The 18,995-nt window shown below is 43.2% G+C and overlaps 1 protein-coding gene across 3 annotated transcripts in view; it reads left to right on the top strand.

The window, feature by feature from the left end:
• Positions 1 to 332: 332 nt before the first annotated feature.
• The window catches only part of RPAP1 (RNA polymerase II associated protein 1), a 44,401-nt gene continuing 25,738 nt past the window's right edge, over positions 333 to 18,995 (top strand). The window contains exons 1-9 of one of the 3 annotated variants that reach the window (XM_054827700.1): positions 333 to 370; positions 5,340 to 5,579; positions 6,519 to 6,667; positions 7,227 to 7,319; positions 8,665 to 8,845; positions 10,909 to 11,085; positions 14,597 to 14,803; positions 18,348 to 18,463; positions 18,881 to 18,979. In XM_054827700.1, the coding sequence (XP_054683675.1) occupies positions 5,390 to 5,579; positions 6,519 to 6,667; positions 7,227 to 7,319; positions 8,665 to 8,845; positions 10,909 to 11,085; positions 14,597 to 14,803; positions 18,348 to 18,463; positions 18,881 to 18,979 (1,212 nt within the window). In that variant the 5' untranslated portion in view covers positions 333 to 370; positions 5,340 to 5,389. Of the gene's footprint in view, positions 371 to 4,094; positions 4,117 to 5,336; positions 5,580 to 6,518; positions 6,668 to 7,226; positions 7,320 to 8,664; positions 8,846 to 10,908; positions 11,086 to 14,596; positions 14,804 to 18,347; positions 18,464 to 18,880; positions 18,980 to 18,995 lie in introns of those variants that run through there. The other 2 variants (XM_054827699.1, XM_054827701.1) reach the window with 2 other exon arrangements.

Below are 18,995 nucleotides of genomic sequence, written 5' to 3'. Positions count from 1 at the left end.
CAAGCCAAGAGCAAACTTGGGGATGTAGTTCAGCTCTGTAGTTCAGCTCTTTCTCCCAGGAGCACCGAGCCACCAGTAGCAGCGGGCAGCCCCCCCCCTTCTCCCCGGCTAGCGGGGGAGTCTGCACGGGATCCGCCTCAGACTCACCGCGGGGCCGCGCCCGCTGTGCCGCCCCACGCACCCACCCCGCGGGGAAACCTCTGGGGACCCACGGGTGACAGCCCTGAGGGGAAGCAAAATGGCGCCGCCCGATCCACGCCAGCGGAGAGGTAGCAGCAAGTGCGGGCGGAAGTGAAGTATTGCCGGGCGGAAGTAGCTGCCGCGGGGCAGAGCGGAAGTGCTGGCGGTGAGCGGCGCGGGGTGAGCGCAGGTGAGTGGTGGCCCGAGCTGTGCGGCGCAGCGGGGTCTTCTCCTCCTTGAGGGTGCGGGGTCCCCCGGGGCGGCGGCGGCCGGGTCTCGCTCGGGGCAGCCAGTGGGGCCCCGGTGCTTTGCCCTTACTACAGCGTAAGGGGTAGCTCGGATGTAGGCGCCGTGCGGCCTCCGGGGTAGCGGCCGTGCCCCCCAGGCGCCCTGTGCTGCGGGGCACTGTTTGGCCGGTCCCTCCCCCGAGCAGTTCCCCTCAGGGAGAGGCATCGCCAGCCCTCCGCGCCTGGCCTACGTGTGTGTGTCTTTGAGACTTCGATTCAAATTCGTCCAGGCAAAGCCCGTGAGGGCTGTGAAAGCGTCAGGATGCATCAGTTCTTTAGTTTCTTAATAGCAGCTTGTTGCTTTTAATTTTACTTTGTACTATGCTGGTGCCTCTTTATTGCAGAGACTCTTCAGGCAAGCTGGGGACAGCAGCGTTTCTGGAGGCAAGGTGCTGTATGCGTGCACATAGTATGTGCCTGACAGGCAAAGTAACAGTCACTGAGTCTTATGTGACCAGCGTGAGCTGTGGAGCCTCTTTGAGGAGACGTTCTTGCAGCTTTTGACTGGGGTTTTCTTTTTGGGAGGAAGGTCTGTACAGGTATATGCTTTCACTATAGCAGATAAAAGTTGCTGTCTATCTTGACAAGTCTAGATGTTTTAGACTGTTGGTCATTACTGTGTGCAGAAAGTGGTTTTGTGACAGAGCAGAGTACGCGCATCACTATTGTGCAAAGTAGTCAAGAATCCTGAGTGAGGCTTTCATTGACCACTAATCTAGAGCAGAGAAATTGTAGCTTTCCATTGACTGCGGAGCTGCCTTGGAGAGGCTGAGATGTAACTCTTTGCTTCTCCATTAATTCCTTACCTCAACCAACAGGGTCTGAAGAAATACGTTAATTTGAGGCACTGATTGTGGCAGCAGGACGTTGTATTCTTCTTTGACCCAAATCTGATAATTTTAACAAAAGAATGCAAAGTTGAAGATGGGGGGGGGGAAAGTGACAGAGTTCAGTAGGAGCCAGAGATGATTCTTTGCTTTTACACATACTTGCTACTTTTTCTCTTCTAACTGTGTCCAGTTCATGGCTGTTGTTGTGATGTGGCAGAGGCCTACAGCCCCCACTTACTGCAGAAGAAAAATTAATTGTAAATGCAGATGCTAAATAAAATAAAAATCATAACAGTATTGGATTATGTCGAGTAAATAGAATTTTTTGTAGCCTGATGGCACCTGTAAAAACTTGGACAGGAGTGGAGTGGTACTTTGCTCAAACAGATGCTGTGCCTGATTCTTATGTTGTTTTATGCCTGCAGAGAGTAGTGGCAGAGGTTGGTGATATATGCTTCAGAAGGTTAAATGCTGCTTCTGGAAAGCATTGGAAGAGTATTATAAACCTCGCTTCTTCTGTAAAGTAAAAGCCATCCTCTGGGAAATACTAGGCTGCATTAATTGATGATTAGGGTCCCTTACTGTCCTAACTGGCCTTCCTTCTTAGGCTTACACTTGAGCTGAAGTTGTTTAATCCAAAAGTGTATGTTGGCACTTGAAGCAGTCTGTGGCTTTATTGCCTTCTGTGCTTTTGCATCTTCTTTTAGTCTGACTTAGACCATTGGTCCCTGCTGATTTGTAAAACTTCCTGCAGTGCTGATGCGCTTCTCAGACAGTATCCATGGGAAGTCCGAAGCATGACAGAAAACTATTTATTGGAACTCTTACTGCAGACAGGGGATACAACAGGACATGATAGTGTATTCACATAACAGTCACTGTGTTCTGGTGTGTATAGGTGCTCGTGGCCTTTTGACAGCATTTCTGATCCCTTACATGCGTTCCTAGGACAATATCCTCAGCAGGGTGCATATGTCGGCTACATGGTGGTCCCTCTAGGCAAACAGTTTGTGTGCAGTTAGCTGTTAAATAGCCAGTTGCAAGACTGGAGATAACCAGACTGTATGATGCTGAGGTTAGTGCTGATCATCAGTAGTGTGTTACTTTTCTTGCATGTTTTCTCTGAGCCCTGGTGGATAAGAATTACTCCTTATGATGGCCAGGTGAGTGTTGCTAATGTGCTTAGATGACTTCCAGGGGACATGGAAAAAGGTACCATTAGAAGGCAAACTGTTTTCACTACCTTCTGTCTGTCTGCAAGTGCCATATGTATATAAGCAATTTCTAGCAGAAGGACCAAGTCAGAGGCCATGGTTGTATTAAATTTCTAGACCCAGTTAGAACATGGGAAGAACACATTTAAAGCTTTTATCTATTTTTCCACCAAACTAATGCCCATTTCTGTATTACCATCTTGTAGCTCTTTACATTTGGGTGGCCGCTGTATCCATATGGAAGAGGGAGTGACTTTGAGGAAACGGTTCCTGGAACAACATCTAACCTCTTGAGACAATGAATGCTTAGCTGGCTTCTTGTGCCTGACAATTCCCCAGACAAATGAAGGCAGTTTCAAGGCACGCTGTATTTTTGATTAATGTTTTTAATACACAGAAACTTGGACAAATGTATGTACATCCCTGTGTGGAAGAGGCTTATTGCAGAAAGATTAGCAGCACACTTGGCTTATAACTGGGTGTTTTGTGTCTATTAATCCTAGCATCATCTTTATTTGGGCTTTGAAGCCTGTGATGATAAAGCATGACACACTTGGCTTCTGATGTGTGTGGTGCTACTTTTGCATATCAAAGAGGGACCCATCAACTGAACTATGACTATTGGAGTCCCTGGGGTGGCAGAAAGCTCCATAAAAAAACCAGCAAGTAGGTGCGTGCTTATGCTAGGAGTGCGCAAAAAAGGAGCTGTCTGCAGAAGCTGCAATTTTTGCTGTGCAGTTGCAAGGCAACTGGACTGAAAGGGAGTGTTTGTGCATTCTCAGCATCAGTCAGAACCGCAATGACATCCCAGGTGTTTTTGTGTTAAGTCCTTCTCCGACAGTAGCAAGGCACCATCGCAGGCTGCTCCCTTCTGTTCCTGCCCTGAAGTAGCCTTTGCTAGTGGCCGTGTTCCACAAATGTCCTTGACAGTGTTGGCAGAGACGTCGGGCGTTTTCCCTGTGTGCTGGGAGAGGGTTTTATTGTTCAGAGGGTACAGGGGGAAGTTCCCCTTGCTGCTGCTTGTGCCATATGTAGGCTTGGTGTAAATGGAAGTTGTTGTTCTGGGACTCTTGAGCTGACAGCTTTCATTAAGGTCATTGTTTTGAGATGTCTGAAATCGAGCAACTAACTTGTGATACTGGCATCAGATGAAGAGGTCTGGTTCCTCAGTCATGAAGCGCTGAAGTGAATGGAGTCCCTGGAAACCTCAAAACCTCTGAAAATCCACTTTGTTTTGGTACACAAAACTCTTAAGTCTGAATGGTTTTAGTCCAGTCCAGCTTTTGCACAAAATGAGGGGCAGGAAAAAGAATTTCAGCAGTTCTTACATGGTTGGTGGTTTTACACTAAAGCCTTGATTTAAAAAAAAAAAACCAACACCCCAAAACAAAAAAACCCCACAAACCCCAACAACCCCCCCCCCCCCCCAAAAATCAATCAAATGTCAAACTCCCTGGACCTCTTCATGCTTTTGGAACCATCAGCATCACATCTAACCGACGTTGGTGAAGAATGAGATCCCTGAAAATGGTATAAATACTCCAAATGTAGGTCATAAATACCTCGTGGGGAGGATGCCAACAGACACAAGAATTACCTCATGAGGTATCTCCCCACATATTTTACAATAGAGTATGATAATAGCAAAAGACAAAACACTGGTTTCAGGGCAGTGGCTGTGCCAGCACAATGACTGAACTTTGTTTTGGTCTGAAATTAAGACAGAGATTTACTTCTAAGCTTTGCATTTTCTTGTGCATACAGCTTAACCATATGGCAGGTAATTGTTGTTTTAAAAATGCATATCTACTTTCCTTTCCAACTTCACAATAAACCATCAGGTCCTGATGGGCTTTTAAAAGTGGTAGAGATCAAATATGTACAAAATATTTCAGCATACCAAGTGTGGGAGGGTGTCAAGTCTGTAGCATTAGTGCTGATCAGTGATTCAATTAGTGTGAAATGTATTTGCAAACACTTTACTTGCTGCCTATGAGAAATGGATTGGCAGTCCCAGAATACTGCTCTGGGAATAAGAGGTGAGGAGAAATACGAATGGGAGGTAGAATAGTTGCCTTCGTAGTAAGTTCTCATATACACAGAGGTAAAGGTCTTTATAAATGCCACCCTTGGCTTTCAACCCAAAACTGTCCTGGGCAGTGAATGAAAATGCTCGGAAATAGCATGGCTTCTGCCAAGAAGAGGACAGTGAAACAGTGAGAGAGAATTAAAGCAGGAGGACTAGATAAGGAAGAAAAACTTTTTCACTTGGGAGATTTGAGTGAGAAGGAAAGCAAACAGAGTCAGTGAGAGTGAATGCATTGTCCAAATCTATGTAGACAGGCTCTTGCATCCTGACAGGGATGCTAATGCTAGGATTCTGAGAAGACTGCTGGAGGGGGGAAGTTTGCATGATACTGTGCGTCTGATGTTCTTGCTTGGTGTTGATATCTGAGTAAGTCAAATCTGTTGTCGTGGACCAGGTGCTTCTGTGGTTTTGCAAAACCACGGCCGTGTTGTTGGAATTCTGGCAGTGATACACTTGTTGGCTGTTTTTTTTCTGGATGGATGCCATTGTGCTCCCAGCTGGCTGGTAGACCAGGTGTTGGCTTGTCTAGTAGCATGTTGTTTGGCAATGAAGAACAAGGTAAACAGTTTGTCTGGGACTCTGGTACAACTAAGGGTGTCCTGGGGTGATCCTGAAGTAAGGCAGCTGCAGTATGTACAGGAACACCAGAGTGCGAAAAAAATGAATGGTTTTCTCTTGCTGTCCCCATCCTCTCCCCAGGAAATCCAGTTCTGTAACCAGTTTTCCATGTCTTCAGTAGGTTCCATGTGAACAGCACACAGGGCCGGGCTGCAAGAGCAAGAAGGCAGGATGTTGTCAAGACCAAAGCCGGGGGAGTCTGAGGCAGATCTGCTGCACTTTCAAAACCAGTTCCTGGCAGCCAGAGCTTCACCTGCAGTGAAGATTGTGAAGAAAGCAGACAAGCGGAAGGGGGAGGAAGGGAGCACAGATGCTGAGACACATCCACTGAAGGACCACAAGGATGTAGTCATGTTGGATGGTAATTTCCCTTGTGGAGTTCTTTGAATTACTAGGTTTCTCTGTCTCTTTCAGTGTTCCTCAGTGCTTGCCCTTTCCCCTCCCTCTCAACCCAGTGTTGCTTTTGTCCTGCATCTGTCCTCCTTGTGGTATTGTTTGTTCATAGCCGTGTTGGAAAATGCACTTGACCAATGTTACTAGCAGCCAGTAGAACCACCTTTCCAACACATTGCCTTTGTCAACATTTATGAGCTGTCTGTGGTACCTTGCCAGTGTCTATGCAAGAGCTGTTTTCTTTGATTTGTACCCATTGGACACTTAGTGCTTATTTTGCCATCTATCCAGACCCTGTTCTCGGTGTCTTTGAGATTTAACAGCTCCAGCTTTCAGCCAGCAGATCTGGCTTGATAAGCCTCCTTCCTGCAGTTTTGTTTTCTTCCATCAGTAGTAACTGTAGCACTTCTGTCATGTGCTTAATAGTCTCAGAAGCTCCAGGTGCTTTCTTAAAAGCAACACTTTAAATTTTGCAGGGAAAATGTGTCCTTGACTTGCTCATGATCATACAAGTCACTCGCTATTAGAGCTGGCAGTTGAAATTTCCTTTTCTGTGCCTGAACACAACCTGCAAGGATACTATTTGTTTCTGTACAGCCTTGCTTCTTCCCTTAATACTTGCAGTCAGATCACAGTACCCTTTCCTGTTTATGCAGCTCTTTAAAAAGACATTGGTGCCAATACATGAATATTAAAATTCTTGAACATGCTTCTCTCCACTACCCAGTGCAAGTCAGAGACAGAGGAACTCTTAATTGTCTTGTTGCTTCCTCATCTTCTTTGTTTCTCATCAAAGCAATAAATAGGTGCTATTAGGGAGCCTTTGTTCTAGTACCTATTGCACAGTAGTTATATTTGAGTAACTTGACTGCTTTTTTTTTAATATATTATTATTTCCCCTCCACAGATTTTCCTGATACTCTCCCAACTCTAACTCCAGCTCCTCCAAAAAAGTCCAAGATCAAAAGTGCCTGTGTCCACTTTGAGGATGAAGATCCAGAGGAAAGGTTGGAGAGTCATGATCAACACATTACAGCAGTCTTCAGCAAAATTATTGTATGTCTGGTTTTTATGTGATGCTCTAGTGTTTTTTTGAATGCTGTGAATTAAGCAGTGACAGGGATGAAGGGTTCTGTTGCTGGTTTTTATTTCTACAGTGAAATGAGTCAGTTGTAGCACTGTAGACAAGTGTCCTGGAGCACCTTGGAAAGAAAAAGCTCTTTGGGTATACTTTTGCTGTCAGTTAAATAGGGGTTTGAATTTGCTCTCCAGTCCAGACTGCCTACAGGTCGCACTGCTTGCATGCAGGTGTGTGCTCTAGCGTGGATTTGGGTGAATTTCTCATCTAAGGGAGATGTTCTCATTGCTCTGCACTGGCCCAGGTTTTCCTTTATCTGATTCTTTGAGTGGTGTGTGGAGTTTGGCAGCCCAGCCTTTTGGAAAATAGTCTCACTTTGGCTCTAAACAAGCACAAAGTACTCTGAGCCTGACAGTGATGTAGCAGAAAGCTTGCGAGCTGCAGAGCTGAGAGGTTTTGAGTCCACTCTTAGCTAAATGGTATACATGTGCCTGGTTGTTGCAATGGCTTCTACAGGGTTTGAATTTTTTTCTGCAGGAACGAGACACAAGTGCACTAGCAGTGACCATGCCAGTGCCCACAGGAGACCCATTTCCAAGGACGTTTCACCGCTCTGAGATAAAAAGTGAGGTAAGATTTGGAGCAGCTGTTTTATGCTGCCTTCGTTAACTATTAAAACTTCCCCACAGCAAAGCCTAATGCTTGGTGGTGGTAGGGCTCAGAATAAGTGACTTGGCATACTGGAGATTAGGGTCTGGCTCAACATATCTCTGGCATGAACACTTTACTGTGTTCTTGGGAGAGAGTTCTCCTCCCAAGCTGCCATCAAGTAGGTAGTCTATACCCTGAAGTTAAATAACATTGGAATCCTTTTGGTTTAGGAAAAAAGGCGATCCCCTTCTTTAGTGAGGTGAATCAAATCTGCACTGTTGTAATAGAATTGATCCTGTTCTGCTTGTTTTCCTCTGAGGAACAAGCTCTGTTAATTTGTCCACCAGGTTTGATGAAGCCTGTACTTACTGAAGTTATGCCTGGTTCCTCCTGGCATGATATTTAAGTAGGGTTGCATAGATTTTCTTTTGCAGCTCTTTGGATTTTGACTTAATTTTTTTTCTGAGGCTGTAAAACTGGAAGCCATGGCTGCTATCATCAGTCGTTGCTGTAGTAGCAAGAGCTGCTAGCTGAGTGGGAGTCGGATGCTGGGAATTAGTATGTGATTGATAGCTGTGGTTACTTTGAAGAGATAGCTTATTTTGAAGCACAGTGTTTTTGAAAGGAGAGAGTAATACTTTTTAAACTACTAGTTCTGTTTACCTGACACAGGAGTGCACAAAGCAGCTACCAAATGTTCAGAGATTTTTAAGCTCCTCTTGACTAAGAACATGCAAGAGGTTTTTGCTTAGTCTGCTTTGGATTTCCCGTGTATGGCTGTTTAGAGCCCTGCCCTTCCATTGCCTAGGCAAGCAGCACAGTAATTTGGTCAGGATTATTTTAGCACCACTTGCCCACTTCTTACTGTGTAAATCTCTTCACCCTGCTGCTCTCTAATCACCTTATAAGCAGCCTGTTCCAAGCATGTGGTGAGCACAGTACAGTACAGCCCCATTTATCCTCAGAAATGCAAAGTATTCAGCTATGCAGGGTTTCCAAACAGCAGGAAAGCTGGAACTGTTGTGTTCGGTGATATTTTAGGTGTACTTGCCTGGCTTGAATTCACTTATAATTAATCATCTTCCTTCTCTAGGTAGCAAAAACATTCATGTTTTTGTCTCTCTGTCCTAGCATTAAACTGTGTGTTAAAAAAGGAATAGCATACACACAGAAAAGGGCAGGTGGCTGCTAGCAGCTTCTTTGTGTCATGTCCCAAAGTCTGATCTGAGGGTGTCTTTAGGATCAGATCTATGTATTTGTTAGTGGCAGGTGTGCGGGGGAGTCTGGAGAGGAAAGTGGTGACGCATGGTTTCCCTCTTTGCAGGTGAAGGTGGGATCTGGAAGAAAAAGCATCTTTGCACAAAAGATGGCAGCGAGAAGAGCTGCTGAAAAGGCAGCAACAACTCCCTCTGCTGCTGAGTGTGTGCAAATAAGATCAGCTACTCCGGACGCCCTGGATCCTGAGGGATCAGCAGGAGGGGCACCTGTCCCCAGGATCAGGGATGGTAAGTGAAGAAGGTTCTGCTTATGCAGCCTATTGTATTTACATAGCCTTAGTAACCTTAACATCAGCGCACCTTATTTTTAAATTTTGAGTAGCACTGTTGTCCTCAGTTTAGGAATCTCAAGGTCACTTGGAATGTCTGTAGTGTGACAAGGATTTGAAGTGGTCTGAGACCCAAATTAACATTCTAAAAATTAGGTTAGCTTTCTCACTGATTTCCTTTGTGCTTCACACAGGGCCAAATAGATTTATTTTTCAGGGTTCTTGTCCTCCTTTTCCTCTCTGTTTGCTGTATGCAAAGTTTCTCTTGTGTCATTGTTGATTTCCACAATTTTAGGAAGAGAGTTCTTCTTGTGTCTGAGGAAGGTGTTTGAGACCACTGTGATGCAGGTTCTTACTCCTACCTAGAAGCTGAAAGCTCAGTCTTCCGTCACCAGACCTGCTGCTATGAGACTGTGGCTTTGCTCCATAAGGAATGTTGTGAGGCAGTGCTGATGAGTCAGTGCCACCTCCAGCAGTTACTTGTCTGACAGCAGTGTGACAAGGAAAGATGAAACCAATTCAACTGGTACCAGCATCTCCAGGCTTTTTTTTCTTTTTCCCTGTCTTGGGCAGTCCTGTTTGCTTAGGGCCATGTGTCTGGATTTTTCCCTGACAACCTCTGTTTCACATTGAAATAGAGGCCAGATATCACTTGAGGGTTATCGCCATTTGGTTAAGGTTTCTGTCTCCCCTGACCTCTGTCAGAGAATTGTTAAGAGAACCCCCAGATGTGCTGTGCTATGCGTGCACAAATCCACCATCCAGGTCAATATACTGTACTTACTGTATAGCCTGTTACAATTGTGCATGCATACTTCTGTCTGAGAAATCTCAAAGGGAAATAACAGCAGCCCTATAGCTGTGATCCTCTTGAAATAGAATGCTTCTAAAATGCAGTAGCACGACAGAGCGATCAGAAAATGACTTAGCCTCCTCAACAAGATTGTTGCGGCAGGATCACTAGAAGCAAGACGAGAAGAGGGAGAGCGCTGTTTCTTGTAGTAACAAAATGTTCGTGCCTGCTAACCCTCAGCTTACTTGCTGATGGTGGGAAGCTTACTGAATCTTTTACCAGGTCACTCTGTTTTCTCATCTCTTTCTGCTCAATATGTAAGACAACTGCTGTGGAAATGACATCAAACCTTACTGATATTATGATCAGTGCCATTACTGCTGTTTGAACAGGGGTTTGATGTTTTCAGGGTTGGGTGGTGTATGGTCTTAGGGATGTTCCAAGTCACTGTATGGAGCATGTGAACAAAACATAAGGAATAAAGTCACTAAATCAGGTCCTTGTATAGTGGGCTACAGGACAGCTTGGAGGGGGTCTCACTCTGACCTAAGGAGTGTGTTACCCTGCTGCTAGAGTTAAATGAAATGAGCCCTTAAAAAGGATTTAGATCAGGTGATAAAGGAGACTTGCTTTTGTTCAGGGTAGGAAAAATGCCCTCCTGATGGAACTTCTAATACATTTAACCCTTAAAGGTGAATACAGGACATTGTTAGAAGCAAACATGCTTGTGTTGAGAATGGATCCTGTATCACTTCAGAAACTGGTTTACCTAATAATTTTAATTCTCTGTCTCACTCAGCTGATATTTACTAGGTCATGGCTCAGCTGACATACAAATGTTGGTTCAGGTGTTCCTGGGCAGAGAAAGAATCTAATATTCACTAACCGGGAAGAATGCTCTCACTCATCAATTGTGAATTATGCTCCAGTTTACCTTTTCTTGCTGTTGCTTTGCATTAAAGAAACAAAATTTCTTTCCCTCCATCCCTCCCCAAACTCCTAAAGAAACAAGGTGGAAATGACATTTTGTTGTGACATAGGATGAAAGCCCAAATATTTTAGTTTTGTTTGAAGCTACACTAAACTTCTTTACTCCTATTTTAACTTGGGTACCAAGGTAAAAAAAAAAAAAAAACCAACCCAAAAGCAAGCCTAGTAATAACAAAATTAAGATGCATTTATAATACAATAGACACTTAAATAACTGTTTTTTCTGCTGGATCTTACAGATAAAGCTGGTGACTTTCTGATCTCTCAGCGGCCTTGTCTCATAACGGGAGAGGGTCTTGGAAGCCAAAACAGTGAGCAGGAAGCTCAAGCTATTCACAAAGAGAACTTGGAGAAGCTGCGGTCCATGTCTGAGGAAGAGATCCTGCAGGAGCAGGAAAAGCTTCTGGCTCAGCTGGGTATGTGCTTCCCAGGGTGAATTCTAGAGATGTGGAAGTTTACTGAATGTGTGGATGTCCTGAAGTCTTACCAAATTTGCAGATCAAAGGTGGGAGCTTGGGATTCCTGCTCATTGCATACGTGGATAATCTAGCTTCCACGTTATGTCAGTAGCTTATGAGTAAGAATTAAGTGTGAAGGAGTTAGAGCACTTATTCCTCAGTGAGAGGGGGCTTAGCTTAAGTCTTGTCTCATCTTCCCTTTGCTTTGGGATAAGATGGTGTGTGCTCTTGGTTACATATACATGTATTGAGGTCCTAAAATGTAATTCTCTGTGGCAGATAAGAAAGCAGAGCTAATCTTAGGATGGTCGTAGCAATGCTGAGGTGAGAGAAAGCTTCCCCTCCAAAATACCTAAGATTTGGGCCAGAACTGTCAGTACCCGGATAGGGGAGATGTGTGGGCATGTGGGAGATTTCAATTCAAGTCTGTACTTGGTAGAGCAGAAAAACTTACAACTAGTCTTGAACTTCTTGAAAAAGTGTTTTTATTATCTGGCTGTTGGGTGCAGGTGTTCTGGCAGGTGTCTGGTCTCTGGTTTGGAGCCCTGTCCACAGTGGTGCTCTGGGAATGCCTGTCACTGACAGCTGATGACAAGATGGGGGACAGCACTGAGTGTGGTGTGTTTGATAAGACTTTGTGTGATCTAGGGCATGATAAAACTTGCTGACGTTAGTTTCATTGATTTTTGTGTGCTCAAGAGAGCAGACGTACAGATGTAGGTGGCAGACAAGGGTTTTTGAAATTCTCATAATTTCAGATTCTGTAGCATCAAATTTAGGTGCGAGTGGCATTTTAGATGCGTAAGTCTCTTGTGGGTTTAGCTTAAAGATCATATTAATGATCTTGACTTCATTGCAAGCACATGAGTATAACTGGAAAGGTGGCAAAAGAGCTGTGCAAAATAATTGCAGACAGAATGTTTAAATACATCTTTCATTCAGAGAATGAGTTCTCCAGACTACCTGAGGTGAATATTTTTTTTTAACCTCACTGCTTATAACAATGGCATGTGTATGAAAAATATCTTGTTTATGCCCATTCTTCTTGTGACTGGTGTGTGATCTTTGCTCCTTGTCCCCACCACTCCGTCCTTTGGGATATTAGTGAAGTGAATACTTAAGGAGTTTAAAAAGAATAGGATGTATTTTAAGTATTTTTGAACAGTAAATTATTTTCTAAAACAATGTATTTGTTTGTACGCCCTATTGGGTTAAAATTGTAGATTTTTCAGTCTTTGAGGCCTTAAGGAAACTGGGAGTAATTTTGGCATTCCCAAAATATCTGTGGTTATGGAATTATGCACAATGAAGCAAGCAAATCCTAAACTAAATTGCTGGGTTACAGATGAACTTGAGGACTGGACCGGCACAGAGATGTGGATTAAAGAGACATTTTCTCCATATTCAGGGAGTGTGAATAATTTGTGGGTCTTTAATGCTGCCCAGTCTCTGAATTAACCTCTTAGTTGTAAAGCAGATGAAATTCCATGGTGTGGAGTATGAGGATGTGTAGGTAATTCTGTGCTGGGCAGTGTCTTCAGGGTTGTCTTGTTGATACTGTTTTGTTTTTGCCCATGGAGACTCTGGGCAGAAGTAGGCTTACTTTCTGACATACTGTGCACGAATTGACATAATCAGTGACTTGTTTGTCACTGTTTGTGTGAAATGATGAAATAATAAATACAGTTTTTTCCTTGCTGCATACGGTAAAGTATGAGAAAGTGAGAGCTCTGCTTGCATTCAGGAAAACATATGCATGCTTTAATGAGACTGGGCTGAATGCCTCTTCCTTGCCAAGGGCAGCTTAAACTGCATCGTGAGGAGACTATGCAGCGATCACAAGTATGGGATAGATCCCTGCATCCTCTTTGAACTGTTTCAGAGACATGGGATTTGTTTCCTTTTTGGGATGACTTCTTTCAGGTACAGAGCATTTCTGAATTGCTTGTCCTTTGTCCTCCAAAGAATAAATAACCAACATAGGTGTTATATTCTGTTACTTTATACATCTCTGACACTGCTTATTGGACTATCTCTGTACCTTTTAGAGGCACAATGCACAGGCTCCTACTGTTCACCTCTGGCATAAGCATCTCAACACCATTTTCTAGATGAAGAGTATTCAGAGAGAAAGTGTGCTCCATCAAAAATGATGTGGGATATCTGTAGCAGATCTGAAAGTAAAATGGTGATCTTCTGACATTTTCCTATTTTAGAGCGATAGGAATATTATTTGACCTTCAGAACACCCCGATCTCCCAAATGTTCCTCTTCTCCTCCAAAGCATGAAGAGAATGGTCACGTCTGTTTTCTGGATGGTGTCAGACCATAACTTACTCTCAGGATGGGGAGTCAGTTCAGAACAAATCGGATGTCCTTCTCCTAACATAGTATCTAGACCATGCACTGCAGCTCTAGTGCAGTTCAATAAAGAGCAGTGTCCTGGTTTCGTCTGGAATAATTTTCTTCCCTACTAGCTGGTATAGTGCTGTGTTTTGGATTTAGTGTGAGAATAATTTTGATAACACACTGATATTTTAGTTGTTGCTAAGTAGTGCTTATGGTAGTGCTTACACTAAGTCGAGGACTTTTCAGCTTCTCACTCCCTGCCGGCAGGAAGGCTGGAGATGCACAAGAAATTGTGAGGGGACACAGCCAGGACCCAAGCTGTCCAAAGGGGTATTCCATACTATATGATGTCATGCGCAGCATATAACTGGAGGGAGTTGGCTGGGTGGGGAGTCACTGCTCGGGAATGGGCTGGGCATTGGTCAGCAGGTGGTAAGCAATTGTATTGTTCATCACCTGTTTTGTATATTTAGTAGTATTAGTAGTATTTTCTCTTTCTTGGTTGCCCCATTAAACTGTCTTTATCTCAACCCACGAGTTTTAGTTTTTTTCCTTGGTTGTCTCCCTGATCCCGCTTGGTGGGGGCGGGGAGTGAGCAAATGGCTGTGTGGTGTTCAGCTGCCTGCTGGGTTAAACCACAACAAGCAGGTAATTCTTTCTGTAGTGTCTGTTCTGTGTATTCTTTGTAGCATTCAGATTGATGCCACTGAGCGGTCCACAGGCAGGGTAGGCAAACTGTCAGACCTGGGTTCCTCTCATAAACCACAGACTGGAATCCTTTCCACAATGAATAATCTTGTTTGGATGTGCCTTTTCAGTGTCAGTGAGGGGGAAAGAAACAATTATCTTTTTATTTGTAAGCTGGGAGAATAACTGGAATTTTTGTGGTTGCTTTACATTGAAAGACATTTATCAGCTCTTTCTCTGGTGTTGCCTCACCAGTCAGTTGTACCAAGCTTATGTGCTCAAGAGGTCGTAAAGCAGTGAAGTGCCTCAGTTTGAAAAGAAGTGATGGTACAGAAGAAGAGGGCAAAAACATAAATAGCAGGAGCTATAGGCATATCAACTATTTTGAGACTTTCTGTCACTTCTCTGTCTGTCTCTTTGTCAATACTTGCAGATTCCAGTTTAGTTGCTTTCTTAAAGTCACGACGTGGTGGCAATGAAGGCCAGAAAAGGGAATTAAAAATGGAACAAAACAGAGTGGAGGAGTTTGTGGAATCTCTGCCTATGGCTCAGCATGGTGTAGGATCATCTCTTTCCATGCAGGAGACGAGTCTGGAAGAATCTGTAAGGAAGGAAGAAAATATGAAGGTAGAAATGACAGGTAAGAAACAAAGTGCATATTGTTAATGTTCTGAACATAAACGTAAGGTTTGTATGGTGTTTGCAGCAATCCAGATTGGATTGATGTGGCACTTCATTAGTTATCCAACTCAGAATTTTATCATGATATTTAAAAAATACATCTATTTTGGGTTCAAGAAATAACATCTCTGTTATTTCTAGTTGGGCTCCATAGATTAGACAGGTAATACACTATGTAACGGAGGTGAGCTATTCAGTGGGAGGTGTTGCTTTGTCTCTGAAATTTGTTCTGAGGTCTGTGAAGGGAAAATGAGTTTTAAACAGTAGGTATCATTGTTTTCCTGTTCACACGACTGAAGAGAAAAACAGAGGTGTGCGGTAGTGAGATTCAGCTGCTGCTTGAATAATGTCTTTTAACTGGGATCAGTTGGGGGCAAGAGGGAGTTGGGTAGGTAAGAGTTAGTGATTTGCTCCCAGGATAGCATGGAGATGACAGTCAATCTTACTTCATGGAAATTGCTCATATGATGCAATGAAAGAATTTATCCCAATGGCTGCACTCTGTGGCTTAATTTCCATGGGATACAGTTCTTTTGTGCTGTGGATGGAGGGAAATATTCAAGTTAGAGTGTTCTTCTGCTTATTTGGAAGAGTTGTACAGAGCTGTTGCTTCTTACAACAGAACTCTTTAATACTCAATATATGCCTGTATGAGGAGAAAGCTGCTTTATCCCCAGCAGCTAGAGCAACCCATGTATTCTCATGGCAGAGAAAAGAAGTGTTTTCCCCTTAAGCTTCTGCTCTTATTGTTGCTTTCTTTGTTGCGGTTTTTTATTTAGCCATTTCTTTTTCTCTGTTGTGATTTTAGGCTCCCATTCCACACTTTTGTTCATAGTATGTCTCTCTCCCTCATCAGCATGCTTCTCCCCCCAATTTCATGTCAATTTTTGGCTGTTTCCATCTCCTGATCCTCTCTTCTGATGCATTCTTTGTGTCCCAGTGCAACATGCAGACTGATTAAAGAGGTCTCTGAATCACTCATGGATTTCAGCTTGGTGTTTGCAAGAGATAACAACTGTTTACCATTTTCTTGATGAGAGGGATGAGTCTGTGAGTGTACGTGTGTGTACATGTGCAGGAGAAGCAAAGCCAATTAGCCTCTTATTGAGGAAAAGACTTCACTGAACGGTCCTTTTGATGTTTCTCCCCAAGTTTTAGTTTTCCATGAATCCATCTTAATCAAATGGACTATTTTTAGTTCTTTTTAGTTCCAGAACGATTGAGTGCACAAGATTAAGTTACATTCTTTTACTCACCTAGGAGCAATAGAAGCAGGTTGTTCAGCCTGTAAAGACTGAACAAGATTGTGGTAGTGCTCTTGGGAATAGCTCAGTGTTCAGAGCATTGTGTGCTGACAATATCTTTTGCTTCCCATGGAAGACTGCACAGGAAAGGAGAAGAGGAGTTTTCTCAGGATATTTGAAATAACAAAGAAAGGATCAACTGGAAAACAGTTATAAAACGAAGGGAAGCCTTTCCAGCACCTGAGTTTATGCCTGCAGCCCATCTTGGCCAACAGGAGATGTAAAATATTAATTTGACATTAGCACTTCGTGTTGGGGTTTTGCATCTGTTTATGCTCAGAAGTAAACTTCTCATGAATAATCCAGCAGAAATGGTCATTCTGAATTTTCCCAGGGAGAGGGTGATGACACAAAGCAATGGGATTGCTCAAAAGCCACACCTGCCTCTCTAATGAGAGGCTACTGTTTCTAACAAACAAGATGGTAAAGCCTTTATCCAGTAACTTGTAATCTTATCAAATGGAAAAGTAAATTCTGGCACGAAGACAAAAGGGGAAGCAAAGCAGAAAGGGAAGAGGTTGGGCCTTTAATATAACCCAAGTGTGAAAAAGTTCAGTACAAATGTTGCATTCACACTGTCAGCTTTTGTTTCTGTAAAGGGATTTCTCAGTAACTGAACAATCTGCTGATGCCTTGGAATATATCTCTGTCTTTTCTTGTTGACAAGATCATAATACTAAGGGCTGGTGGGAATATGCGTAATCCTATTCATAGAATGATTAACTCAACCCTATCAATTTAGTGATTAATGGAGAAGGAGAAAACAATTTGTTGAACTGCAAATGTCAATAGATTTAATTTTTCTGCTGATTTTATTTCCTCTAGTTTTGCACCTACCACCCACAAACATTCCACTTTCTTACATTTCAGATGCTTTTTCCTTGTCTTCAATTAAAATGTGTGCTGAGCCTTTGGCAGAAATTCTGTGGAACAGCTTTCTGGCTGGGGAAAATAACTGTGCTTGGTTCCTTGCCTGACTCAATACCACATTGATCATAAGGGTGAAGCTTCGTCCTAGAAGGAATGAGTGCCCTTCCTGAAAGTTTATCTGCTAATTGGAGGAAAGTAAAAGGTTAGGTTTCAGGTCAGTTATCAGCAGGAAAAGATCTGATGAAAGAAGAGCATCTCAGTGGGACTTATTGTTCCTTGCAAGAGAAGACCAGAGCGCTAGGATTAATATCTGCAATGCAAATGAGTTCTGGGCTGCTCCAGCAGGAGTGATGCTGCTGCTTTTCATGTCCTCAGACTTGGCTGTTCCTGTCCTGATGTGTGATTTCTCTTGACATAGCAAAGACATCTTAGCTCATCTCTTCTCATGTTGGTATGGGATAGTATCCTAGTAGCAAAGCATTACCTTTCATAGTGTTCAGATCATTTCCAGTTACATCTCTTCTGTCCCTTCACTTGTGAGATTCTTCCACATCCTAATCTTTCCCTTTCCTAGGGCAACTCTTGTGATGTCAGGCATAAATGTCCTGTTTCTCAAATTCTTCTAGTCAAAGCTCTTTATAAAGTTAAATCAGTAATTTCTTCCTTTAGTACTTGCACCTTTGAAATTCTTGTTCAACTGTCCACTTTCCCCACTGAGCTGTTTCTCAGGCAAGCTGTGTAAATTTTCAGCTGTTTTGATCTTTTCTTCCCAAGCTGATCTCAAGCCTTCAGAGGAGGGACACAGAATGAAGAGCAGCATAGTAAATGCGACAAAAGCACGAATAATAATGTTTATGCTCTCTCCAGTGTATCTAGGCTGCAATCACACTGGCTTCCAGTAATTTGCATGGACTTCTCTGCATTAATACTTTTGAATCATTTCACATCTCCTCTAACATCCCCCTCCTTGAATGATATTAGTTTGCTTTCTCAAAAGTAGGGCTCATACTATTTTTCTGCCCTGGTTCTGATCACTCGCCTTATTTGTGTCCTGACTTCTGTTCAACTTCTCCCAAATTAGCCTTGTCTGTGAATTTCATTACAGTGCTGTTTACTGCCTCTTCTAGCTCTCATGAAAGATGAAAACAGCTTAAACCTTTGATGTTTATGCATCAGCCAACAAGTCAGTTTGAAAATTGTTTTCTTCTTATTTTACATGAATCCTATATTTGATGCAGTCTTTAAGCCAAGTAGGTTGGCAAAGAGGGAATAGTATTTTCTTCGTCCCTGCCTTGGAAGGTAAGACTGCCATTTTTCCTCCCTGCAAAGGTGGTGATCTGCCTGTGAAGCCCAAGAAGGAATGGATTCACATGGACAATGTGGAGTTTGAGAAGCTGGAATGGATGAAGGATTTGCCCTCCCCCCGGCAGAAGAAAACCAAAAAGGTTTGAACGCAGAAACTGGTATTTTTCATGTTTGTGTCTGGATCGTGCTTCTCAGCAGTAAGTTTTGAAGGCTTCAAAAACTAGTCCTCTGGTTACTCAACTTGTAAGATTTCATCAGGCTGAGAGATTCCCCAGTTTCTCCCACAAGGTGGGATGATACGTGGTCAATTCAGTCTGTAGTGCTCAAGAGAGCTGGGAAGTGAGAGTCTAGCAACTGTAATCTGGAACAAAACAGGTCTGAAAGCTAAGAAAAAAAGGAAAGAGGAAAGTACTTTTTTTTTAAGAATGTGAGGCCTGGTTTGGGCGTTTTTGAACTGTCACCTTTCAGCAGTTGATGTAAGAAGTGGTATTTTAAGTGATGGATGGAGTGGAAGGCGATAGAAATAATCTTTATCTCCCTCCACCCTTTTATTGTAGGGAATGCAAGCTCGATTCAGTTTAAAAGGAGAATTGATTCCTGCAGATGCTGATTTACCAACACATCTAGGTCTGCATCACCACGGAGAAGAGGCAGAGGTAGGTGTAATATAGT

Source organism: Grus americana, chromosome 5, assembly GCF_028858705.1.
Source record: "Grus americana isolate bGruAme1 chromosome 5, bGruAme1.mat, whole genome shotgun sequence".
Taxonomy (NCBI): Eukaryota; Metazoa; Chordata; class Aves; order Gruiformes; family Gruidae; genus Grus; species Grus americana.
This window is presented reverse-complemented; position numbering and strand designations above follow the sequence as displayed.